Raw genomic sequence first — 25518 nt, forward strand, 5'->3', positions numbered from 1 at the left:
AGATTAATACAAAACACGCAAATATGCATCTGTGATATTTTAAGATTGCACATGCATATGGTCGTAGATGGTTGCATCTTAAGAACATGAAGGATAGACAGTATCTATACTTTAAATGAGCACAGCAACAAGTAAAAATAGAACAATAAGTTTGTCTGCTGAAGCTTATTGTAGCTCTTCCCTCACTACACATCCTGTTGAATAGTCTGTTGTGAGTAAACAGCCTTGAAGGTTGGTCAAAGGGTGCAAAAGTGTCCCACCACAGCTTCAGTCTGTCAGTGTAGCTGTTGCATGTGGCTTTGCTTGCTGCTCTCGCTACATGCAGAAGGGATTTACAAAGTGCTGTGAGACCAGAAAGAGTGACGGGTTTATTCAATTGAGTAGTTGTCCCCTGACATGTTTTTACACTGAATATGTTTTAAAAAGGAAACTAATTGTGTCTACAACATGTAATGCTCAGTATGTGTGTAACTGCTGCACATCAGTTCACTGGTGAAAACCACCGACAGTCTATTTGATCCCTCTCACTTTGTGTCTTCATGTGCACATAACTTTCAAAGCAGACATTTAGACTTGAGAAACACACAAGTGTAACATCATTAATTAAATGGGCCTGTCCTTAATGTTATTGGTTTTACTAGTGCTTTTTGTGCTAAAACAAATCAAAGTATCTGTTATTAAAAATGAGGAAATGATAAACAAACAAAACTATTTAAGAGTGTTTGAAAGATCATCAAGATTTAGATGAAGATCAAAATTGCAATACTTTATCATAATGACAAATTGTACATTCATGAGGCCTCTTTCTCTCACTGTAACCAGTGACATTTTCTTTGTGGCTTTGGCCACATTTCGTCTCACCTTTCCCCACAACTGTCATTAGAACCAGCAGGCTATGCTGTAGCTAATGCTATTTCAAAAGTCCTCCTTTTCACCTCTTAGTGTTGATTGGACGGCCAAATTTAGACAATTCTCAAAACATTTGAATCCAGCTCCAGGATGAGTTTAGCCTAGCTTAGCACAAACACAGGAAGTAAAACAGCTAGTCTACACTGAAAGAGGAAAATACTGTCTCATTTACATGTCGCATGTCATTAGCAAACAAGCTAGCCAACAATATATCCAAAAATTTACAAAAGTAAACGGCATCACTGTAAAACTGGACTTCAGCCATTGGGACAAGCAATGTGTCAGTAAATGGCTCCAGTGTGAACTGTTTATGAAGTCACTGATTTTTTCGCAAGAATCCACCTTGTCAGGCTTCAAGTAATGCGTTTTTGTCCAAACCATTCTGGTTCGGACCGATCAGCATCCTGAGGTGATCTAGTGGCAGCAACAGGCGTGTTTTAGGTCTTTGTGACACGACAAATGCTGCTTCAGCGTCACTTATATTAATGTCACTCTGAATAGGGGCGTGGTCCCGTTACATCAGATCTGGAGAGCATTTCTTCAGTAAAGAACAAAGTACAGCGCTGAAGACTTTTCTCAAAGGAGAGGGTGTTTGTTCCCGACTGACGGTGATACACAGATGGTTCATCCGATCACCTGATGAGTACTTTTTTTTTAGTTCTGTGTAACAAACCAGCTGCCACTCCAGGTTAATTTAAAGTTATGGAATTTTCTTGCAATAAACAAATAGAAAGTGTGGATTGTGTCACCTGTGCATGTGATTAAAATCCAACATTTCTGCACATCGTGACCTTTAAATACACACATGCAGTCAATAAGACTGATTTTGCTGTTGAAAGACTTTCAGTACTTGCACTTAAATAGGCCAAAACCCCACAAAAAATGGTTATCAGAGAAACAATACATTTAGTCATGCAGTCTGAATAACGACACTGCTTTGAAAATACAACCAATACTCAACATGTAGATGTCCTATCTAATGAAAATAGATCAAAAGTTTAAACTTGAAGGGGGACGGTCATTTTCTATGTTTCAGCCAATCATTGTACTTTGTAAACCTCGATCACCCAGTGACTACAGCTTCCATTTGGTCGTGTGTCATCAGTAGTGCAAGACAAGAGTGCTGTACCACAATGATCGGAGGACTGGCTGCTTTGATTCTACTTTGTACAGTGTGTAAGTGCTTAACTACTTTGAGAAAGACACAACCATGTATTCATCTTTGGAAGGGTTCATACTTTACCTGTTTACTTATCTTGTGCTTTCATTCTGTCTCTTTTCTTCAGATCTGATTCAAGCTGCAGAGGTTCATCACCAGCTCTCTTTGACTTTGGTTGAACTTGGTGGAAATGTTACTTTGCAGTGTCCAGTTTCTGGGGAGGACAGCACATTCTTTTACTGGTACAAGCAACCTCTTGGATATATGGTCCAACATGTTGCTTCTGTTCTTGTTGGCAGAGTGACAGTTAGTGAGGAATTTAACAACCTACGTTTCAACGTCACAGAGCGGAACGCTCTTACCATCAGAAATATCAGCAAAGAGGACGAAGCAACATACTTCTGTCTCATTGGATCAAGATATTCACACAGTTTTGTTTATGGCACCTTCTTGGTTGTGAAAGGTAAAACATATTTCTCTCTCAGTCTTTTTGCCACGTTTGATAATTTTAATTATTAGTTCTTATTAACGCATTTTTACCTGAATCATGCAGATCATAATCAGCAGAGATCTTTCTACGTGAAACAAAGTCCGGACACTGAGTCGGTCCAGCCGGGCGACTCTGTGACTCTCCAGTGTTCACTTCTCTCCAAGAACAAAGAAAACAGAGTCCAGTTTCCAGGTGAACACAGTGTGTACTGGTTCAGATCTGGATCAGGAGAATCTCATCCAGGATTAATTTACAATGACAGTGATAAACAAGAAGAAAGAAGTTGTGTCTACAGTCTGTCCAAAACTATACAGACCTCTGATGCTGGGACTTACTACTGTGCTGTGGCCACATGTGGAGAGATCCTGTTTGGTGAAGGAACCAAAGTGGAGACAAGTACGTATTTACAGTTATACTAAAAGTATTGTATTTTCATATATTCATATATTGAAGTTCTAACATCTAGCGAATTTGAAGGCACACACCTGTTACTCAAAGAGGCCACGCACTCAACAATGCTTAACTTTTAGACTTAAATAGTATAAACCGCTAAGTTGCACAATGAATTAACACACCCACACCTCCGCACAACCCTGCAGAGGTGCTGCGTTGCCGGATTTGTGGACGCTTCATCCTGTCGGCCCTGTGTGTTACTCTGTGTCTGCTCTCAGTCAGACACACAGACAACATCACTCTGCACACAGCGGAGGAGAGAGAGAGGAGCAGGGGGAACACTGAAGCACAGAAACACACAGCGATGTAACAACCCGTTCTCATATCATATCATACAGATGCTAAAGGGAGGCTTGTGCCTCTGTATCGTGACAAAGCGGTGGTTTTTGACAACCCGACATGGGGCTCAAAGGCTCTTTGATGACGCCCAACAACGTCACAAACACAGCAAGACAAGAAGCAAAGAGAAAATCCAGGCAGAGGGCAGAGTCTCTGCAGAGACAGACACCACCACACACTCCTAGTGGGTCGTAGTGATGATTGAAGGGGATTATTATTTCAACAGTGTACACATTGTTCTTGAGGAAAATGGTGCAAATTATGACTTTAAATTCATGAATCATCTCACAACTTGTTATTGTTCCCTTCACACGTTTACCTGAAAGGTGCCCAAGATTTGGACTTGAAAAGCAATAGAGGTCTTGACTCATATGACATCATCCCAACTATTTCATGAAATTCCATAATTCAAATTATTGCTACGAATTATGATAAATTACACATTTGATAAACTGAATATTACTAATCTGCAGTATTTAAGCTATTTACCATTGAGTCACCTAAAAGTCATGGATGACTTCATGGAAACAAGGAGTAAAGAGTTAAATGACATTTTTAAATGACTTTCAGGAACAATTCATTGGGATCCAGTTCACATCATCCTTGGCACACTGCTGGCTCTCTGTGTGATTGTGATTGTCATCCTTGTTTTCTCAAGGAACTGAAGGTAAGTGCAGTAAACTGTGAAGACGAAGAACATAACTGGAATCTACAGATGTTCTTGTTTATAAAAAATCCTGGACGTTACAGGAAGCCTCTCTGATACCATTTACTCTTGGTCTTGTTGTCACAGCTCTGACTATTAAAACTATTATTTTTAGGATGGTGACACAGAGGTACTGCACTACTGCATCACTGGATCTATCTACAGTGAAAAGGAAGAAGAAGAAGAAGAGAAACAAGTCAAAGGAATCAATGATCGGCACTGATTTCTGTTTGGGTGAATTCCACTGATTGTCAAAAAAAGACAGTTCAGCTCTTTGTTATATTTTGGAAAGCCAACATGTATTATATGGATAAAGTGTGTGTGAATGTTTTTATCTTTACTTAACATTAGTTGTGCATTGTTTATTTACATTTAAGGCTGGAATTATGTTTCTTCAAAGATACACAGAAATATTATACTCAAAATCCATATGAGTACAAAAGACATGTGAATGTCTCAGAATAGTTCCTGCACATATTCACCTCCGTACACTGAGTGTGTTCAGAGATGTCTGCGTGGCCTGAGTAGCATGCTCCAGCCTTAGTAACTTGTGTTTGCTAATGTTGCTTTGTTGAAATAAGAATGAATATATCTGTTGAAGCTTGGAATATTGACTGCATCATGAAACATTAATCAAAGCTGAAATAATAAAGGATTATGTCAGAAATCTTCCGCAGTCATTCTTGAGAAAATCCACGTTGCTAAAAAAATATCCTGTGTGCACAATAAAGTAAGCTGTTTGCATCAAACAATGTGAGCAAGTGGGACTTATCCTGCTTTTATCATTACACTAAACCATGTATTAAATTAGTTTAATATTGATCTGCCGCCGTATCGACATATGGGCGTTCTAATTGGACAACTGATATTTTAAAAGCTGCTTTTCTACATTTTTAACGAGGCAAGTGGAATGCTAATTATACATTTGACAATAAAAGCGTACAGGAGTAGTGCAGATGAAGGTGCAGGAGGAGTTTGGACACAGTAAGGTGATTCTCAGGTTATGGACTGTTGGTCACAGGTTGATCTGACTGCACTGGTCTGGGGTTAGCAGCTTTTCTTTAGGGGTCGTTGGTGAGAGAGGGGGAGTGCACCCAGATGTTTGGAGCAAGAGAAGAACTTTTAGTCAACTTTCCCACAGCTGAGACTCTCTTAAAAAAGGGATTTTTAATCTCAACGGCACTATCCTGCATAATTAAAGGTTAAAAAAATACTTGTGTGTACGTAGAACAGATAATTGATACGATTCGTCAAATTTGTGTAAAAATCATTCAGTTTGGGCTTAATTAAGGTAAATTCAGATAAATTCATTTTTGCCTCCGAATGATTATTGTAAATTTAGATTTTTGATTGATTCTAAAACAGCAGATTATTCAATGATGACATTTTGATCATGGAGTGCAATAAAGGATGGTTAATATCTGGACATTTGTTTTACGGAAATATTATTGTCATTGTTACTAAAATATTTACATTAATCGTAGGTCTGAGATGATCTCTCTAGAATGGAACGCTGTGCACAGACATTGTGACTGACGTCTTGTTTCCATTGTGTTCCTTCAACATACACAATACTACAAATACATAAAACCAGTTGATACAATATACTTTAGCTCAATGTAACTTTTTCACAACAAACCTCAAGGTTATGTTATATTCCTGAACGTCAATACTAAAATCATTTTTATAGGAATCACATCAACACATTACTTATTCAATTACTGTCTTTATTTGCAAATAGATTTAGACACACAGTATAGTTTTGTTGAGAGGTTTGATAGTTGTTTTTTCTTTTGCCCAAACTTTTAATATTTAGATCTTAAGTTAATTTAGGGTTAAGATTGACTGTATGTCACATTGCTTTTAACTTGCAGGAATTATGAAACATATATGTTGTGGTTTATTTCTGTAAAAGTATTGTACTAGTTTCTACTGTGATGCAATCAGACAAAAGACACAGATGGAAACCTTCTTCAACCCTCTGACTCTTTGGTCAATCTTTTAAACAGCCAACAATGCACAAAATTAAACAAAAATTAAGAGATATGAGATGCTGTAGAATATCAACAAAAGTCATTAAAACGTGTCAAAATTAAACGTAGAACATTTTTCAGGTTATCAAAGTGAAAGACTGTAACCGATAGATTGTTAATCTTTCATTAAAGTCCTGACATCAGTGTAGACGGTCTCTCCCTCTGCTGTTTTTACATTCTTTCTCTCTGCTCTGCCAGTTTTCCTCTTGGTGAAGGTTGGTGCAGAATAAACCAACATGTCCTCATTTCTCTGAATAAATATGAAAACAGCATATTTTAATTTCTATAGAGTGGAAAGAAAATGCCAATAACTTTTCCATTGTGATCTTTTCTTTATAGACCTTACCTGCTGACCTTGGTGCTCACCGCTGACTGTTGTAGCAACGGCAGCTGTGTTATAAAATAAAAACAGAGATTTAGGATGAAAGACCCTGCAGGTTAATTTACACATGTCAGTTGTGTTAATTCTGGAAAGTTAGCTTTTGCAAGATACTGTTAGAAACGTATATTACCGTTGGACTGATCAAAAGTTTTCATCTTGATGGTATAAATCAGGAAGGCAATAACAATCAGACTCATAGCCAGAGCTGCAAATAGCAGAATCAGAACCGTGTTGGCCTTCTGCAAATCCCACATGTTGAGTGCTGAAAGTATATGAAAATGAGCAAATAATTGAAGTTAAATATTTTGACAAGATGATATAAGGCATATGGTACAATTGTTTTATGATACATGATCTAAATTAATCTTGATTTATATGGAAATATTCAGCCGTTACCTTCAACTTCCAGTTTTGTTCCGTTTCCAAATAATATCTCTCCACATGTGGCCACAGCGCAGTAATAAGTCCCGGCATCAGAGGAGCTGACGTTCTTAGAGAAGCTGTAGACACATTTCTGTGGAGAGTGAGCCTCAGGACTCTTCTCACATCCAGCACTGTTGTTTCTTTGTGCATAAATGACACTGGGATAAGATCCATCTGATCCGGCTCTGAACCAGTACACACTCTGTTCTTCTGGACACGTCTTCTCCTCAGAGTCAGAGAGGACTGAACACTGCAGACTCACTGAGTCTCCTGGATGGACTGGATCAGATGAACGCTCTTGTATGACGGCAGTGATATCAGGTTCTGGTCCTGAGAAATACAAACATGATAATAACCATGCTTTAGTGAGCATTGAAGTACTTAAGAAATGTTTTTTTATCTTTATACATACATGTAGGATAATTAAATGATGTAAACTGATTTTTATAAATGTTTACCTCCAATTCTCAAAAATGTTCCTTTCAAAAGTATCACATCGAGTGTGTTCACTCTTAAACAGTAGTAAACTCCAGTATCGCTTAGCTTTGCTTGATGGATATGCAGGAGAAATGTTCCAGGTCCTTGTTTTGTTGTAATGCGAGGAGTCGTATTAACACCATCTTCATCAAAAGTGTATGTTCCTTTAAAGAATTCAGGTAAGTTTCCAGAAACAAGCCTGATCCAAAACAAGGATGATGTTTCCACAGATTTAGTGCGAGCACAAGAAAGAGTCACATTTTGTCCAACACTCTTTGTCTGAATGATTAGATCATCTGTGCATCCTGAAAATATGAAGAGAAACACGGTTCAGTGGTTGTTGACAGAGAAAGAATCAGGTATGTCCTGCTGAATTACTGTAAGAACATGACAATGAAATAAATACATATCTGAAGTAAATCTGACATTGCTACATGTACTTACGCCCCACTCTGAGAATCAGCAGTAAATAAAAGATGATCATCATTTTCTTGTTAATCCTCTTGAGACTGCAGTTAAATTAGATCAAATTAGAAGATGAAGTGTCTTAAAGTAATCATGTCAAGTGGGAGGGATCAGTTTCAGAGCAATCTGATTGGCCGGTCGTTATTTTCCAACCTAAAAATATGAAACAACACCAACAGCGCACTTTTGTTTCATGGTGGGTTTCTACAACTGACACTGACTAAATATGACATGATTTGATACTAATGTGTGTTTATCCAGAAACAATCTGGTTGAAAAGTATTTTTCATTCACTCTTGTACCATATTTATGAGCGGTGTAGCCTGGTTTCTAGAAACCCTAAACTAGATTGCTGCTGCATTGTTTTGTGATTCATGGGGTGAGATATGATCTCTGTCCAGAATAAACTAAGCCATGTCCTCCTCTCATGATTAAGGTGTGGTTAAAGTTAGGCAACAATAAAGACTTTACGGTTAAGATCATTGGAATGACAACTTAACAAGATTTAAGGGGGAATCCAGCAATTAAGTATTACACTCCCAATAAGTTAGAGAAATTACAAGAGACGGATAAAATTCTTAACAAAGAGTAACAAAGTATCCAAAAACACTGGATCCTACATTTCCTTTAGTGTGACTCAAAAGCGTCTTTCATTAGAGCTTTACTGACTATAGAAGTCTCTTAAACTTAAACGCTCCAGTTTGCAGTGCAGAATTTTAGTTCTCCAAACCCACTGATGGATGTAAATGACAAATTGCAAACAAGTCCAATATGAATGTATCTCCAAAAGAGAACCGGACTGAATTACTGCCACTCATTATGTTTGTGTGTTAGCTTACACATTTAAGGATTGTAGCATTTATGCATCAAAACTGAGATCCAGCAGCTTTGTGGTTAACTCATAGCTCTAACATGTCCAGCTTTCGGATGTGTGTGTAAAACATGCAAAACAATTTAATTCAAAATGCTAACAGTTTGTCAGGATGCTGTCTAAAGAAGAGTGACAATCTCTAAACTCTTTACAACCCAGCGTCCCGGTCATTTTAAGCCTTTGTTTGTGTAATCTTCACACAGTTGAGTGCTTGTGTTTGTGCACATATTCAGCATATTACATGTCCTCTCTTTTCTGCAGTAAGTGGCTCCTCTGTGTTAGACTGTTCCAACTCCTCCCCTCTGGTAGGCGCTACAGAGCACTGTACGACAAAACCACCAGACACAGGAACAGCTTCTTTCCACTGGCCGTCACTCTGACAAACAATTAATCAGACATACTGCACTATGATCTCCAGTTTGATTTGTGTGCAGAAAAGATGCATTCATCCATTTGTCATCACGATACTCAGAGATAGAGACGTGTTAAATGTTATGCAGGCTAGCCAATTCAGATGCTCCACATCATCAGTGATGACCCGCCCACTCCTGCCTGTCAGTCACATCAGCAGGAAGAGCACAGCGTACAGAGGAGGGCGGTTCAACCATCCGTCCTCTATTCTCACCTCACTTCTTTTCAGGGGGCTGGTGAGAGGCAGCAGCAGAGCGCCACTCTCACAGGATCACATTCACCTGGAGGAGATTTAAAGTTTCTGACCCGTATATTGTTATCTGTCCAGTGTGAACCTGGGACAAGACCCCAAATAAAACCGTATAATCAATAACAAGGTGATTATGAATAAACAATCCTGGGTCACTTCATTCACAATGGTTGACGTCCTCACACTAACATTAAAATGCAGCCCAGTACAACACCACAAACTCCAGCGTTATAATAATGATGAAAACAGCGTTACGGTTTCCTCCCGAGACAGTTGTATGAAGAAGTAAATTATGAAGACGACCGTCGATCTACAGTTTAGGACCGAAACTTCAGTCACATTTGTTAAACCAGCTCGCTGTGGTTTGTGGCCTTCATCAGGTTCTACATATTGTTGACAATGAGCCAAAACATGCTTTGTACTTTCACACACACACACACACACACACACACACACACACACACACACACACAAATAGACACACATTCACAGTCACCACTGACAAACAAATGATGCGTGGAAACTTAAGCATTGTTGGGGTCGGGTCTCAAACTGAGGTGTCGATACAAACCTTCCTCTCTCACTCTGCTTCAGCCTCATGAAACTCGTTTTGAACGATGTTTTACCTTTTAATAACACACTTGTTGTTATGATTGTTATTAATATCACATCAACTAACAGGAGTAGGTTAAGGGTTTGACCATTTTCCATCACACTCCTCTGCAGTTTTGTGCTGTTCATTTGTAATTGCTGTCAGAGGGGGAGGTGCTAATCCTTCACTGGACCCACTCTGGTCTATTTGTCAATGCAGAATTTTGAACCTTGATCTTAAGTTAAGTTTGTCTGATTATCTGCAAATAGGTGAGGAAGCCTTGTTTAAGTCTGTGGTGCGGTGATAGATTCAGGTGATGAATAAATCTGCAGATTAATACAAAACACGCAAATATGCATCTGTGATATTTTAAGATTGCTCATGCATATGGTCGTAGATGGTTGCATCTTAAGAACATGAAGGATAGACAGTATCTATACTTTAAATGAGCACAGCAACAAGTAAAAATAGAACAATAAGTTTCTCTGCTGAAGCTTATTGTAGCTCTTCCCTCACTACACATCCTGTTGAATAGTCTGTTGTGAGTAAACAGCCTTGAAGGTTGGTCAAAGGGTGCAAAAGTGTCCCACCACAGCTTCGGTCTATCAGTGTAGCTGTTGCATGTGGCTTTGCTTGCTGCTCTCGCTACATGCAGAAGGGATTTACAAAGTGCTGTGAGACCAGAAAGAGTGACAGGTTTATTCAATTGAGTAGTTGTCCCCTGACATGTTTTTACACTGAATATGTTTTAAAAAGGAAACTAATTGTGTCTACAACATGTAATGCTCAGTATGTGTGTAACTGCTGCACACCAGTTCACTGGTGAAAACCACCGACAGTCTATTTGATCCCTCTCACTTTGTGTCTTCATGTGCAAATAACTTTCAAAGCAGACATTTAGACTTGAGAAACACACAAGTGTAACATCATTAATTAAATGGGCCTGTCCTTAATGTTATTGGTTTTACTTGTGCTTTTTGTGCTAAAACAAATCAAAGTAGCTGTTTTTGAAAAAGAGGAAATGATAAACAAACAAAACTATTTAAGAGTGTTAGCAAGATCATCAAGATTTAGATGAAGATCAAAACTGCAATACTTTATCATAATGACAAATTGTACATTCATGAGGCCTCTTTCTCTCACTGTAACCAGTGACATTTTCTTTGTGGCTTTGGCCACATTTCGTCTCACCTTTCTCCACAACTGTCATTAGAACCTGCAGGCTATGCTGTAGCTAATGCTATTTCAAAAGTCCTCCTCTTCACCTCTTAGTGTTGATTGGACGGACAAATTTAGACAATTATCAAAACATTTGGATACAGCTCCAGGATGAGTTTAGCCTAGCTTAGCACAAACACAGGAAGTAAAACAGCTAGCCTACACTGAAAGAGGAAAATACTGTCTCATTTACATGTCGCATATCATTAGCAAACAAGCTAGCCAACAATACATAAAAAATTCATTGAGGCTTAGTTCAGTTACAAAAGTGTTTGAAGCCAGTGGCATCACTGTAAAACTGGACTTCAGCCGTTGGGACAAGCAGTGTGTCAGTAAATGGCTCCAGTCTGTAAAAACGGCTCATTAAGCCACTGATTTTTAGCACAAGAATCCACCTTGTCAGGCTTCAAGTAATGCGTTTTTGTCCAAACCATTCTGGTTCGGACCAATCAGCATCCTGAGAGAATCTAGTGGCAGCCATGGGCGTGTTTTAGGTCTTTGTGACACGACAAATGCTGCTTCAGCGTCACTTATATTAATGTCATTCTGAATCGGGGCGTGGTCCCGTTACACCAGATCTGGAGAGTATTTCTTCAGTAAAGAACAAAGTACAGCGCTGAAGACTTTTCTCATAGGAGAGGGTGTTTGTTCCCGACTGACGGTGATACACAGATGGTTCATCCAATCACCTGCTTTAACAAACCATCTGCCACTCCAGGTTAATTTAAAGTTATGGAATTTTCTTGCAAAAAACAAATAGAAAGTGTGGATTGTGTCACCTGTGCATGTGATTAAAATCAAACATTTCTGCACATTGTGATATTTAAATACACACATGCAGTCAATGTGACTGATTTTGCTGTTGAAAGACTTTCAGTACTTGCTCTTAAATAGGCCAAAAACACACAAAAAATGGTTATCAGAGAAACAATACATTTAGTCATGCTGTCTAAATAACGACACTGCTTTGAAAACACAACAAATACTCAACATGTAGATGTCCTATCTAATGAAAATAGATCATAGGTTTAAACTTGAAGGGGGACGGTCATTATCTATGTTTCAGCCAATCATTGTACTTTGTAAACCGTGATCACCCAGTGACTACAGCTTCCATTTGGTCGTGTGTCATCAGTAGTGCAAGACAAGAGTGCTGTAGCACAATGATCGGAGGACTGGCTGCTTTGATTCTACTTTGTACAGTGTGTAAGTGCAATTCTTAACTACTTTGAGAAAGACACGACCATGTATTCATCTTTGGAAGGGTTCATACTTTACCTGTTTACTTATCTTGTGCTTTCATTCTGTCTCTTTTCTTCAGATCTGATTCAAGCTGCAGAGGTTCCTCACCAGCTCTCTTTGACTTTGGTTGAACTTGGTGGAAATGTTACTTTGCAGTGTTCAGTTTCTGAGACGGAAGGCAAATCATTTAACTGGTACAAGCAGCCTCTTGGATATATGGTCCAACAGGTCGCTTCTGTTCTTGTTGGCAAAATGACAGTTAGTGAGGAATTTAACAACCCACGTTTCAACGTCACAAAGCGGAACACTCAGTATTTTCTTTCCATCAGAAATATCAGCAAAGAGGATGAAGCGACATACTTCTGTCTCATTGGATCAAGATATTCACACAGTTTTGTTAATGGCACCTTCTTGGTTGTGAAAGGTAAAATATATTTTTCCCAAAGTCTTTTTGCCACGTTTGATAATTTGAATTATTAATTCTTATTAACGCATTTTTACCTGAATCATGCAGATCGTAATCAGCAGAGATCTTTCTACGTGAAACAAAGTCCGGAGACTGAGTCGGTCCAGCCGGGCGACTCTGTGACTCTCCAGTGTTCACTTCTCTCCAAGAACAAAGAAAACAGAGTCCAGTGTCCAGGTGAACACAGTGTGTACTGGTTCAGATCTGGATCAGGAGAATCTCATCCAGGATTAATTTACAATGACAGTGATAAACCAGAAGAAAGAAGTTGTGACTACAGTCTGTCCAAAACTATACAGACCTCTGATGCTGGGACTTACTACTGTGCTGTGGCCACATGTGGAGAGATCCTGTTTGGTGAAGGAACCAAAGTGGAGACAAGTACGTTTTAAAGTCTTATTTAAATCATATTCATGTTATTGTAAATCACTATAAAGATTATTAGTGGTAGTTTCTTTTTAAGTTTAAGAGGATAATTAAGAGTTTATAAAAACTTGAAGCATTAGTTATCAACTAAATTGAATATTTTCATAGAGACAGTGAGTTATTAAGTTATAGCTCCTTTAGAATATTATGCAAATGTATAAAAGGAAACCCTTTATTCTTAATGATTACTTTATCCACAAACTTTTTCTCTAGGGACCGATAAGCCTTCAGGATCAGAACTGGACCCAGTTGTCCTTGTGCTTGGAGTGCTGTTGGCCTGCTGTGTGATCGTGATAGTCCTCCTTATTTTCTTCAGAAATCAAAGGAAAGTTTGTGAAAATTGCAAAGGTAGGTTCAACGTATTTTACTTTAATTTCTGTTAGCTTTTTGAGATTGTACCATAAAGCTCTGAATGAAGGAAAATACTTTGCAGTTAAAACAGAACATGTGGGTTTGAGTTTATATTATCTCCAAAAAATAATGGAATGATGAACGATCCATCCAATAAGTCTTCTTTGGGTCAACATAATGTCCATTTGTGTGTCTATTCAACAGAATATGATGATTGTGCAAACCAGCTATTCATTTTATTTGTCCCTCTGAGTTATGTCTGACTACAATATCCTGTTACAGCAAGAAAATATTGAACATCCAATTTCAGATGTCAGTCATTAAACTATCAGCAGAAAGCTTAGTGGAGCTCTTTAGTGTTGATCATCGGGCTTATTACAGAAGTAAATATGTTGAAGAGTAAAGACAAAACTGAAAATGTGATCCAAATCTTTTGATTGATTTCTTTATCCTCAAAAGAGATAATGATAAAATTCACATCGATATATGTGCACACGCATTACGAAGTCTTTGTTTCTATATTAACAGGAGCAGAGAGAGCTTCCTATCATCTCGGACATAGCAGGTCACCTGTGGATCAGTCACATGATCTGGTAAATATGTGGCAGTGTGCCGTCTGATTTACACCGGCGAGTGATCTACATGTGTGATAAATATACTGCCACTAATCCTCAGGACAAAACACACATAATATTATATTCATAACATACAAGACAAATCTAATTAACTGTTGAGTAGCTACGTACAACATAATATCTGCTACAATACCACAAAAGGATTAAATATAGTACTGATGACTGAGAAATTACATGAACAAAAGTATGTTGAGATCAATGTAAAGTCGCTGTAAAATAATCTTTACTATAGATTTTGTCTTGAGCAGCCCAAATCTCTGAAATATTTTTCATTAGCAGAAATATTTTTTGCAGGATGCTGAAGCAAAGGAAGTGAACTATGCAGCACTGGACTTCTCCAAACGGAAAGTGAAAAGAGGGAAGAGGAAGAAGAGAGAGTCGCCACAAGAGTGTGAGTACTCTGTTGTTAGAGCAGATTACCACAACCAACAACACCCTTCTCCATAGAAAGAGCAGGGCCCGTGCAGAGGCCCCAAAGTCTGCAGGGCCCATGCAGAGGCCCCAAAGTCTGCAGAGGCCCCAAAGTCTGCAGGGCCCTTGTAGAGGTCCTAAAGTCTCCACAGAGAGCTTCAGCATTGATATGCAAGTTCAGAGCTTTTTATTTCCAACAGATGTTCGATAGTGATAGGAGGAAGTTGAATATTTTCAGTTGCTTTGTGAATTTGTAGCCACAGAAAGTGCAGTTGTATAACATCAAGTTCATCGTGTCTGTTTACTTTTGTTATTGTGTTGACATAAAGATGGATATTTATATTGTCTCCTCATATGAAATAACCACATCTTCACTCATCACAAATAGAACAAAAAGGATCATTTCAGTTTACTGGGGTAGATTTCGCCAAAGGTTTCTCTGTTAGTCACCGTGAACTGTACAAGATGCAGTCATGAAATTTGCAGATCTGTAGTTGAGCCCAACATGAAGGCCAGGTTCAAAGATGGGTGTGGTCTGAGCAAGGGCGCCAGAATTAGGTGGTTAGGAAGTCGTGAAGGAGCCATTGGCCCTTCTTTAGTTTTCTTCTTATTTCTTTTTCTTTTTTAAGGTTTATCTGCACATTGGTTGAAATGCCTTTCACTAATTGGAAAATAAATACTTATAAATAGATTAAATAAATCACACTGAAGATCCATCTTAGAATGCTTCCTTATTTTTTATGTCAACTTCACTCGTCACTGTGAACATCACCGAATCGGGCCAGGAGTCAATCTCTAAAACTGAAAATGGAACCACCATGAACCTCAAACTTACAGGTTACACAGCATTCATACATATTCATTCACATTGCACATATTTGTCTTTGCTCTTGTCATTGAATTAAATATGATACATTTTCTAAATTATTATTCAGATCTCCTGTTTGTTTGGGCACAACACACTTCCAGGCAAAATGAAAAATGCATATATACTTAAATGCAATCGTGATTTTTATTTGCTTCGGTATTATTATATTGTTTAAGCCCCGTAGTTGCACTTTTGTTGTTTTCCAGACGCAATGCTTGCATGTGGAGTGCTGATGGCAATGAAGAAAGTTGATTTGTAGTGAATTCTGAAATTTGAATATAATGTGTTAACAGATTTTGTACATTAAGATGCATCCTGCAGTGATTACAAATAAAAGTATTTTCAAAATGAACACACTGTACACACATTGAACTTGAAGTAAACAGGTGTTCATCTTTATTTAAATTTCATTGTAGATGTGCTATCTTTTGTCATAAGTTTGTTTAAAGGAATCAACACATGCACACAATTATAATTATAAACTATATACATTTTAGTACAATCTTGCTTATCAGATAAAAAAATAAAGTGAAAGAGAAAGAGAGACAACCCTTCTCACGCACTTTCAAAATAAATATTCCAAAAAGCAAACTCGGGGATAGATGTGTCATTTGAGTAGAAAACTTTAATAATAAAATGCACAAAAATGTAACAAAATTACAAGGATGGAATGCACAATGCTACATGTACATACTATTACCAAACACTTTAAATGTTCAGACTTTGGATCGTTTATCCGTCACAAAAGCCCTGACATCCGTGTAGATCGTCTCCTCTTCTCTTTGATTCCTTCTCTCTGCTCTGCCAGCTTTCCTCCTGGTGAAGTTCGGTGTGCAATAAACCAAAGAGTCCTCTTCTCTCCGAGTGACAAAATGGAACATAAGAAAGCAGATTCTAATTTATGCGCATGCAGATGCAGATACATAAACATTGCAGGTATCTTTTATTTAGTAGCTACATCTTTATATACCTGATTTTGCTGATTGTTACTGGCTGTTGCAGCATCTGTTTGCAGAGTGGCAGCAGCTGTTTTATTAAAAAATAAACTGTTAAAGATGGATTTAACTTTATAGAAGATGCATGATAGTGTATGTTGACTCACACACAGCACAAACGTAAATCAAATGTTAGCTTTTGGGGAAACATACTTTATTAGGTCGAGTAACGTCTCTTACCTTTGCAACAATCACAGGATTTGTTCCTGACGGCATAAACAAGGACGACTATAACAATCAGACTTACAGCCAGAGCAGAACACAACACAAAGAGAATCGTGTTGTCGTTCTTTGAATCACAGGTGGTGTCAACTGAAACATTAAATCAATAAATAATTAACATTAAGAGTAATAAACATTTTAGATTATTAGATAACATGATAATTTAGCGATTACATATAAATGTTGTACCTTCAATGTCCAGTTTTGTTCCGTTTCCAAATAATATCTCTCCACATGTGGCCACAGCGCAGTAATAAGTCCCGGCATCAGAGGAGCCGACGTTCTTAGAGAAGCTGTAGACAAATTTCTGTGGAGAGTGAGCCTCAGGACTCTTCTCACATCCAGCACTGTTGTTTCTTTGTGCATAAATGACACTGGGATGAGATTCATTTGATCCGGCTTTAAACCAGGACACAGTGTGTTCTTCTGGACACGTCTTCTTCTCAGAGTCTGAGAGGACTGAACACTGCAGAGTCACTGAGTCTCCTGGACGGACTGGATCAGATGGAAAGTCTTGAGTGACGGCAGTGATATCAGGTTCTGGTCCTGAGAAATCAAAAACAACAAATGTTTAACATGTCATACTCAATTCAATGCTGATACATTATTTAATTAAATTTCAGAGGGTTTTACAATCTCTACAACCAATTGAATATGCAGCGTAACAAAACATTCAAATACGTAACATTGCTGTTATACAACATGAATGATTTCTGTTGCTGTTTTTACCTTTAATTCTCAGAAATATTCCTTTTGAGAATGTCATGGTGCTGAAGCTCACTTTCATACAGTAGTAGACTGCAGTATCGTTCAACTGTGTTTTGTTAACATGCAAGACAAATTTTCCAGGTTCTTGTTTTGCTGTAATGTGACGAGTCTCCTTAACAACGTCGTAATTATTGGCTATTGTTCCTCGTAATATTTCAGGGAAGGTTTCAGAAACAAGCCTGATCCAGAATAAGTACGTTGATCGCCAAGAATGCCGGCGGTCACATGTTAGAGTGACATTTTGTCCAACACCAACAGTCTTTGTCTCAAAGATCCGATCTTCGGTGCATCCTGAAAATAAAATGAAAACAGAGTAATTAATAACAGTGATCATTCATATATCTCCTCTATATTACTGCATGAAGATGTCATTTTAAAATATGTATCTGGAGTAAATGTGACTTGAATACTTACGTCCCATTTTCAGCACGAGCAGAATGAAAAATATGATCATCATTTTCTTTTCTTTTCACATGAAGGACTGTAGTTAATTTAGATCGTATCCGAAGATGATTCACCTTCATAGAATCATATAAAGTGGGAGGGATTAATGTCAGAGCAATCTGATTGGCCTCTCTTGATGTCGGCTCTTCACTCTACTACCACAGTGGAAATGTATCAACCAAAACTTTCCAACTTGTGTTGCTAGTGTTTCATGTGTTTGCCATCTCACGTTATACATACTTTGTTCACAACATTTTTCCTGTGAAGAAAATCAACAACAACAAAGCAGGCAAGTTTCTCATGGCCCTGAAGTAATTTGACCTCAAAGGGAACTCATTTCCCACGCTTCACATTACCATTGCTCAACGTCATTTATTAAGGATTTCCACCTGCAGATTGGTCCATAAACAAACAATCTCAAGACAGAATTATTTATCTCACCAATATCTTTGCTTGGCAACTACAGTATGAATAAGTAACTAAAACACGTTGCTGAGGTTTGGGAATATTGAGTTAAAAATAAAGGCAAAGAAAATGTTTACACCGTGACAAGATGCAAGCTTCATTTCATTTCTCCATGCAACATGAACGGCACAATTATATGAACTTAATTCCTAAGACAATTCATGGGCATCCAAACTGTTGTTTTTGGCAATAACGGCATGTAAGTTACTGAAAGTTAAGATATATAAAATCCCTAACTGCTGCTAGCTGAGGTGTACCTCCTCAAAAATGTCGAGGCGACGGCCTCAGATGTACTACATCATGACCTGTGATCTGTCAGTGTGGGCTCCTTCTGTTTTCTCCCAATACGTTTTCAGTGCTGGTCAAGATTGTTCATAATAAAGACAACATTAAGGAAGTTACAAGTCCCTGTGAAACAGAAGTTGGAGCGTCTTTAGCTTCTGTACTGTGACATGTTCCGCAGTGAAACGCAATATTTGAGCCGTGTACAGTTACAAGAAGGATTTAAATCAAATCCTCCGTGTTTGATTGGACCGCTAAAAGGTAGGCGGGCTTAGAATGCAGCATGTCACAGAGCTACAGAGGACTGTGGCTCCACACACACACACACCTCCCTATCACTAAACAGATGCAGTGGCTAAGAGTTGCAGATTGAATGATGGATGTATGTCAAATTATTGGTTGGAATTGGTTGGTACTATACGTAAGCAAACTTCAGCCCTCGTCTGTTTTTTGTGTTCTTTCACATTTAGTGTTTGTCTATTGAGACTTTACAGTAATGGATGGTGCTACAAATGATCTTCACATCACTGCCATCTGTTGGTAAAAACCACATGAGTCATCAAACAGCAGATAACACTTGCAAACTCATCAAAAACATGGCAGAGGAGTCTGTAGACCCCGCCTTGTGTTTATTCCGACATGCATTGCTGATGGTGCGCACGGTAGTGGGAATTTAGTATTGTTCTTTTGTTGCTGAAAGAACAATACTAAATTCAGGGTGAATGGGGTGGTTATTTTTGGTGCATTAGTGTGTCCGTTTTCTTTTCTCTGTAACCTGCAACGTGCATTGTACCTGTTAAATAAACAATAAAATAAAAAAATACAAAATACATTTGTATGCTGCCCTGTATTTTCATGTGTGTGTGTGTGTGTGTGTGTGTGTGTGTGTGTGTGTGTGTGTAAAGATAAGCATTAACGATCACCACTGACAAACGAATGGAAAGTTGAGCATGGTTGTGGTTTGGCTGCCAAACTGAGGTGTGGTTTCAAACCCCATTTACTTTCTTTCATTCTCACCAGTTTAGTCTCAAGGGGGGTTATGAAGAACACAAAGTGCAGAAGACAGAAAGTACAGTTTCATGGTGCAGCAGGCTTTTATAAAACCACACATGGTCAGTTATTCATGCTACAAACACTGTTTCGGACACATGCATGCATGCACACAGACACATCACACACACTCAGGAGTGAAACATGCAGCTCAAAGAACTCATGAGACGTGACTGATCTTTGGTAAATGTGTTCTCAGATGTACATGGTGTGCCAGCAGATATTAACACATTATCACTGTGTAGTGAAAACGGTCGACTCAAAGGTTACCGCTTTTCCTTTCATTTGCAGTGTGATGCACAGTGCATGTAGCGGACCGATACTCCTTCAGAATAAAACATATGTGCTGCAATCCAATTGCAAAAAAGTTACAAAAAGGCAGGCAAAATGTAAACGATCAGGTATAGTGGTTTAACTAAAATGACCTTTCTGATGCCTCGAGTAGCGTTTCCCCCTCTTGCACCACAAACCTCACTACATATCCTGTTGATACTCATAAGCTGTTCTCTTCAGTGGTGGGTCAAAGGCAGAAACGGCTCGCCTGTCAGTGTAGCACGGTGCATGTGGCTTTGCTTGTTGTTTTCAACATAAATTGCCTTTACAAAGTGCTGTGAGACTAGAAAGACAGTGGTTGTCCTCACTAAATGTTTACCAATATATTATTTTGCAAACATTTCTGAACAAAAATGAACTTACAACATAATCACTGCACAACACTGAAACCATGTTCTGCAGAATCACAAATTCATAGAGATATTAAATAAAGGGTCCTGACATGTCACTTTCAAATGAGTAACCAACACACACTGATAAACTAACCCAAAAATAATTGGACTTTACAGAAACTAATTTAGTGAGCCCATGGAGCAAAAGGTTTTAAACAATAAATTCCTATGAATTTGTGACAATAATGTATGAGTTAGTTTTCTTTCGTGGTTTGTTGTCTGTACACATCAGTCACATGATGTTTGGTAGTCTTGTGTTAGTCAGGTCAGACAGCTTTGCAACATCCAGCCTCTTACAGAAAAGTCAGAATGGTTAAGGCTGTAAACAGCCTGTTAAAGGTGCAGACAGAAACTCAGAATACATGTTGAGCGTCACTTATGCAGGAAAGGTAAAAGACAAATCAAGCTATTTGTCCTTTGCTCCCTGAGGCAGAGTAAGCAATCTTATCTTTTTTTTAACCAAGTGTTGTTTTGTATATTTATCTTTAAACTAGCATTCTTCACCTGAAATGCAGTGTAGTTGGTCTAACAATGAAGTAAAACAAAAATCCATCTGGATTTCATTAAAAGGTTCACAATCATGGGTTTGGTCAATTTACAGCTATGTCTTCTTTTTAGCCAATCACTGTGACTTTGTAAACCTTCATCACCTCTTGATCTTCGTCTCTCATTTGGCAGGAAACACATTCGCTGTGCAACAGAAGGGTTATATCTACCACAATGATCGGAACACTGACCGCTTTGATTCTTCTGGGTACAGTGTGTAAGTATAACTTTAAACATTATGATTGTTCAGATTTAACTGTGTTGAAGTTGTTAAAAGTCAAAGTTACAATCTTTCTTGAAGATATTCTACGATTGTCACTTTTTGTTTTGCGTTTGTATTTGTCCTTTTTCTTCAGCCTTGGTTCAAACTGCAGATGTTCCTCACCAGATCTCTTGGACTGTGCTTGAGCTTGGTGATAATTTGACTGTGTCATGTACATTCCTTAAAGCTGAAGCCAGATTGTTTTACTGGTACAAGCTGAAGTTTGGCTATATGGTCCAAACTGTTGCAGCAGGAATTTACAACACAATAACACTTGAAGAACAATTTAACAAGTCAAGATTCTCAGTCACAAAAGTGAACGATCAATATGTTCTTGACATCAGAAATGTAAGCAAAGAAGATGAAGCAACATACTTCTGTCAAGCAGGATCGGCATACACGATGAAAATCAAGAATGGAACACTTTTGGCTGTGAAAGGTAAAATATGTTCATTTCAGTGATTTTTCTCGCTGCTTTGTCAAACAAGCCACATGTTAACTGCCTTTTTGTGAATCACACAGACTTTAAAAATCAGCAGAGATCTTTCTACGTGAAACAAAGTCCGGAGACTGAGTCGGTCCATCCGGGCGACTCGGTGGCTCTCCAGTGTTCACTTCTCTCCATGAACAAAGAAAACAGAGTCCAGTGTCCAGATGAACACAGAGTGTACTGGTTCAGATCTGGATCAGGAGAATCTCATCCAGGATTAATTTACAATAACAGTGATAAACAAGAAGAAAGAAGTTGTGTCTACAGTCTGTCCAAAACTATACAGACCTCTGATGCTGGGACTTACTACTGTGCTGTGGCCACATTTGGAGAGATCCTGTTTGGTGAAGGAACCAAAGTGGAGACAAGTACGTTTTAAAGTTTTTAATGCTGAATAGTGAATTCTTCAGTACATTTTAAACATTAAAGCTGGTCAGATTTGATTAAATACATATGTATAAAATGCATTAAACATTTCAATTATTTATGGATGCATCTCTAAATAAATATTCAGCATCTTTAAGTCAGACAGAATCGCAGCTCTTTGACATGTTAATGTTAGTTGAGGGACACTCATTTATCAAGAGTTTTGATGAAAGAGGTGGAAGGAAATACAAATTATTAAAACTCCATACTACAACAAATGGAAGAAGGTTAATTTCGACTTAGATAATACATTCTGCTTGTTGAAAGAAACATTCATTTTCGAAATATTGTGTCTTAAAACAGCCAGGTTTTGAGTTTCTCTTAATATTGGCCGAGGTAGTCACTGAAATAACTCACATGAATGAGGTGTTAAGTGTCTATTTTGACATTTCTCTAATTCCAGGATCAAAACTGGAACTAGTTGTCATTGCGCTTGGAGTCCTGTTGGCCTGCTGTGTGACTGTGATTGTTCTCCTTATTTTCTACATAAATCGAAGGAGAGTTTGTGAACATTGCAAAGGTAGGTTCCCCAAATGTACACGGACTTAATTAAGCATTAACTTGTGCGCATGTTCCAGAATGAAAAGAATACGCTTAATTTGTCATTTCAGTTTCTCTGTTTTGTTTATGAGCGGTTGAATAATTTTATTTCACCCTTGTTTAATACGTGTAGGTAGTAATTTATTAGTTTTAGCCTAAAGGATATAAACTGTGAGCTTCTGAATAAATGGTTGCCTCGTTGAGTCCAGGGTTATTTAAAGTAACTAAAGTAAGTAAGTAGAATGTATTTATAATAGTACCAAGATCACAAAGTGATTCACAAGAATAAATTGTACAAAAATGTACAAACTTAGGACAGCGCTAGGCGACACAAAGGCCAGTTTAAATAAGTGGGTTTGAAGCAGTTTGTTTTTAAAAGGCCTCGACTTAGACTGCAGCTCGAATGTCGAGGAAAAGCATTCCACAGTTTCAGAGGAAAGGTCACCTTTTATTATCCATCCACGTCTTCTTTAGGACAACATAGACGTGTGTTACTTTAAAATATGGCAAATGTGAAAATGCAACTTTTTGTAAATGTAAATCCATACTCTGAAAACTAACTAATAACTAACTAATAACTACAGTTTAATGCTAAATGTGTGATATAAAGTACATGATATTTCCTGCGATGAATTCAAACCGCGTAGTCCAGCAAAAGAGAAAAACTTAGGGGATAAACTAACACATGACTACCTTAAAGGAACAATGTGTAGGGTTTAGGGAGATCTAGTAGCACAAATAAATACTCATACTCAACTACGTTTTCACAAGTGTATAATTAGCTTAGAATCAGCTGCATAGGGAGCGGGTCCTCTCTACAGTATCCCATTACGGACAAACCAAACACTGGTTCTTGCAAGAAACTTTTGCGCCTTTATGTTACCTGAAGGCCACAGTAGGTCTCCAACACGCTTGTGAAACTGCGATAACATGAGCAGCAGAATGCAAAACTGTGGTCCCGCGAGCCAGCCGTCTCGCATTTTTATGGTGAAGATGGCCTCTGAGTTAGGCGAAAGGTTTGACCACACTTTTGCTCTCGGCGACTCACGTTACGATAGAAAAGAAAGGAGTTAGCTGAGGCGTATTCAGTAAATTAAAAGCAAAACGTAACACTTAAACCCCATGTAACATTTTCCAACATATAGCACCAAACAACTGAATGCCTTAGTTGAGTTTTTTAGTGGCCAGCATTAGAAGAGTCGCATGAGATTCACAAGAGTGAATGTGTAACTGTTAAGCACAGAACTGAACATGTGAGGTGTTGTGTGGTTGACAGAAAGTCACATTAATATATGACATGCAGTTCCCAGTGTGTGCTCACATTCTGAAGGCTTTGCTTTTATCAGCAGAAGCAACAAGTGCCGCCAGTAATCCTGGACATGACAAGTCAACAGTGGATCAATCAACTGACCTGGTAAATATGTTCACAACGTTGATACTCAGAGAGTCAGAACTGTTACACTATTGTGACTCTGGTCTCCTGGTTTCTCTTTCTGGCTCTAGGTGACAGATTTATAAAAAATGTGCAAATGTTTTAGCATTCACCATGCAGCCTGATGATACCCTGTTTATTCTAGGCTTGGTTGTGATTAACTGTTCTTCATATTACAGTCCTAATCTATAAAAGTGTATTATTAACAGACAGTTATTATTTTGCAGGACGGTGACAGAGATGCAGTTAATTATGCGGCACTGAATTTCTCCACAAGAAAAGTGAGAGGAGAGAAGAAAAGAGAGTCTCCCAAAGAGTGTGTGTACTCTGCTGTGCGAGTAGACCACAACACACAGCACCACCTGTAGGCTGAGCAAGGCCTGCATGTGAACCGAACCCCATGCATCTTCATAGAGTTGGACTTTGCTCAGCTTTGCAAGTTTGACAAATGACGAGTTCATATTTTCATTTTAAATAAAGTGCTTCCTATTGGTCAAGTTCATCTCGTGACAAATGTCAGCGTGCTACAATGTGACTGGTTGCACAGTTGTGACTAACATCAGTCTGTTGGTTGGTTACTGTTGTACGGCATAGTAGCATTGCGCTGTGTAGAATACATTCAAGTAATTGCTAGGTTTGCTATTGTTTTGACAAAAATTGCTGCTTGTATTGTCTTCTAAGATGATTAAAAAAATATATATTTTAAATTAAAGGGACCTAATTCAGGTGTAAGGTTGTATCATTGAGCTCTCTGTTGTGTAATTCTACTTTTTTTCAGCTCTACGTTGCCTTTTAACAACTGAATCATCTGTATATTAAATATTATTGTGTGGAAATTTGGTTGTATGGTGCACTTAAATATTCAAGGGAATAAATACATTTGCAATTATCATACTAGTTTCCTCAATATGCTACTTTTAGATAAGTCTTGTAGATAATTGAATAAAATAAATAAATCTAAATCTACTTACTCAACTTACAGATTTGTCTTTCTTGCTTTAGTGCCCCCTACAGGCTATCCTGCTCTTCACACCCACCCCACTGAATCACTGTGAACTGAATTAGTTCACAGTGATTCCACTACAAACCACTACTGTCTGACTTATTGGTAGACCAGTATAAATGGTTGGTGAATCCCATTGAATGATGATAGGTAAATGATAGTTTAACTATGATAGTTAAATGTTTCAGTCACAACGTGGTTTGCCAAAATTCAGAAAAATGTTCACAACAGTTTCTTAAAGTTTGAGTGGACAAACGACAGAAAACAAAGAAGAAGTAAAAAGAAGCATAA

At 38.2% G+C, this 25518-nt stretch overlaps 5 protein-coding genes across 9 annotated transcripts; 3 read left to right on the forward strand and 2 right to left on the reverse strand.

Moving 5' to 3' along the window:
• The first annotated feature begins 2022 nt into the window (after positions 1-2022).
• Positions 2023-4530, forward strand: LOC137876027 (contactin-4-like). Of its 2 annotated transcripts, XM_068715564.1 has the most exons (5): positions 2023-2085; positions 2196-2531; positions 2622-2954; positions 3921-4017; positions 4172-4530. In XM_068715564.1, the coding sequence occupies exons 1-4, from the start codon at positions 2043-2045 to the stop codon at positions 4013-4015; spliced, it is 807 nt and encodes a 268-aa protein (XP_068571665.1). In that variant the 5' UTR covers positions 2023-2042; the 3' UTR covers positions 4016-4017; positions 4172-4530. The 2 variants fall into 2 exon arrangements, with proteins under 2 accessions (XP_068571665.1, XP_068571667.1); XM_068715566.1 differs by lacking the exons at positions 3921-4017; positions 4172-4530 and adding an exon at positions 3350-3551.
• Positions 4531-5785: 1255 nt separating this feature from the next.
• LOC137876029 (signal-regulatory protein beta-2-like) lies at positions 5786-7858 on the reverse strand. The gene is made up of 6 exons (XM_068715568.1): positions 7816-7858; positions 7353-7676; positions 6868-7224; positions 6602-6733; positions 6436-6479; positions 5786-6339 (listed from the first exon to the last, which is right to left on the reverse strand). Exons 1-6 carry the CDS (start codon positions 7856-7858, stop codon positions 6205-6207), a joined length of 1035 nt encoding a protein of 344 aa, XP_068571669.1. The 3' UTR covers positions 5786-6204.
• Positions 7859-12323: 4465 nt separating this feature from the next.
• Positions 12324-15633, forward strand: LOC137876031 (immunoglobulin kappa light chain-like). 2 transcript variants are annotated; one of them, XM_068715569.1, is made up of 6 exons: positions 12324-12384; positions 12500-12844; positions 12935-13267; positions 13526-13660; positions 14192-14256; positions 14593-15633. In XM_068715569.1, the coding sequence occupies exons 1-6, from the start codon at positions 12342-12344 to the stop codon at positions 14743-14745; spliced, it is 1074 nt and encodes a 357-aa protein (XP_068571670.1). In that variant the 5' UTR covers positions 12324-12341; the 3' UTR covers positions 14746-15633. The 2 variants fall into 2 exon arrangements, with proteins under 2 accessions (XP_068571670.1, XP_068571671.1); XM_068715570.1 differs by having other exon boundaries at positions 13544-13660.
• A 541-nt stretch (positions 15634-16174) lies between these two features.
• On the reverse strand, positions 16175-18144 carry LOC137875713 (signal-regulatory protein beta-2-like). Its single transcript, XM_068715186.1, has 6 exons — positions 17977-18144; positions 17524-17853; positions 16984-17340; positions 16753-16884; positions 16548-16603; positions 16175-16471 (listed from the first exon to the last, which is right to left on the reverse strand). The coding sequence occupies exons 1-6, from the start codon at positions 18017-18019 to the stop codon at positions 16310-16312; spliced, it is 1080 nt and encodes a 359-aa protein (XP_068571287.1). The 5' UTR covers positions 18020-18144; the 3' UTR covers positions 16175-16309.
• A 3070-nt stretch (positions 18145-21214) lies between these two features.
• Positions 21215-25194, forward strand: LOC137875714 (immunoglobulin kappa light chain-like). Of its 3 annotated transcripts, XM_068715189.1 has the most exons (7): positions 21263-21291; positions 21431-21487; positions 21681-21775; positions 21859-22194; positions 22656-22772; positions 24139-24206; positions 24452-25194. In XM_068715189.1, the coding sequence occupies exons 3-7, from the start codon at positions 21739-21741 to the stop codon at positions 24590-24592; spliced, it is 699 nt and encodes a 232-aa protein (XP_068571290.1). In that variant the 5' UTR covers positions 21263-21291; positions 21431-21487; positions 21681-21738; the 3' UTR covers positions 24593-25194. The 3 variants fall into 3 exon arrangements, with proteins under 3 accessions (XP_068571288.1, XP_068571289.1, XP_068571290.1); XM_068715187.1 differs by having other exon boundaries at positions 21215-21291; positions 21431-21775; XM_068715188.1 differs by having other exon boundaries at positions 21215-21291; positions 21431-21775; positions 24142-24206.
• Positions 25195-25518: the final 324 nt, after the last annotated feature.

This window comes from Cebidichthys violaceus, unplaced genomic scaffold, assembly GCF_023349555.1.
Source record: "Cebidichthys violaceus isolate CVI_PGR_0920_01 unplaced genomic scaffold, fCebVio1.0.p SCAF_2, whole genome shotgun sequence".
NCBI classification, from domain to species: domain Eukaryota; kingdom Metazoa; phylum Chordata; class Actinopteri; order Perciformes; family Stichaeidae; genus Cebidichthys; species Cebidichthys violaceus.

Bases quoted from the DNA above. Each gene is read 5' to 3' on its own strand.
- LOC137876027 (XM_068715564.1), top strand. From the start codon at position 2,043: ATGATCGGAGGACTGGCTGCTTTGATTCTACTTTGTACAGTGT. The intron at 2,532-2,621 runs GTAAAACATATT...TGAATCATGCAG, and splicing joins CACCTTCTTGGTTGTGAAAG to ATCATAATCAGCAGAGATCT. The intron at 2,955-3,920 runs GTACGTATTTAC...AATGACTTTCAG, and splicing joins AGGAACCAAAGTGGAGACAA to GAACAATTCATTGGGATCCA.
- LOC137876029 (XM_068715568.1), bottom strand. From the start codon at position 7,858: ATGATGATCATCTTTTATTTACTGCTGATTCTCAGAGTGGGGC. The intron at 7,225-7,352 runs GTAAACATTTAT...TGTATTTCTCAG, and splicing joins AACATTTTTGAGAATTGGAG to GACCAGAACCTGATATCACT. The intron at 6,734-6,867 runs GTAACGGCTGAA...ATATACTTTCAG, and splicing joins AACAAAACTGGAAGTTGAAG to CACTCAACATGTGGGATTTG.
- LOC137876031 (XM_068715569.1), top strand. From the start codon at position 12,342: ATGATCGGAGGACTGGCTGCTTTGATTCTACTTTGTACAGTGT. The intron at 12,385-12,499 runs GTAAGTGCAATT...TCTTTTCTTCAG, and splicing joins GATTCTACTTTGTACAGTGT to ATCTGATTCAAGCTGCAGAG. The intron at 13,268-13,525 runs GTACGTTTTAAA...CTTTTTCTCTAG, and splicing joins AGGAACCAAAGTGGAGACAA to GGACCGATAAGCCTTCAGGA.
- LOC137875713 (XM_068715186.1), bottom strand. From the start codon at position 18,019: ATGATGATCATATTTTTCATTCTGCTCGTGCTGAAAATGGGAC. The intron at 16,885-16,983 runs GTACAACATTTA...TTAATGTTTCAG, and splicing joins AACAAAACTGGACATTGAAG to TTGACACCACCTGTGATTCA. The intron at 16,604-16,752 runs GTAAGAGACGTT...TTAATAAAACAG, and splicing joins ATCCTGTGATTGTTGCAAAG to CTGCTGCCACTCTGCAAACA.
- LOC137875714 (XM_068715187.1), top strand. From the start codon at position 21,249: ATGATCGGAACACTGACCGCTTTGATTCTTCTGGGTACAGTGT. The intron at 21,776-21,858 runs GTAAAATATGTT...TGAATCACACAG, and splicing joins AACACTTTTGGCTGTGAAAG to ACTTTAAAAATCAGCAGAGA. The intron at 22,773-24,138 runs GTAGGTTCCCCA...TGCTTTTATCAG, and splicing joins AGTTTGTGAACATTGCAAAG to CAGAAGCAACAAGTGCCGCC.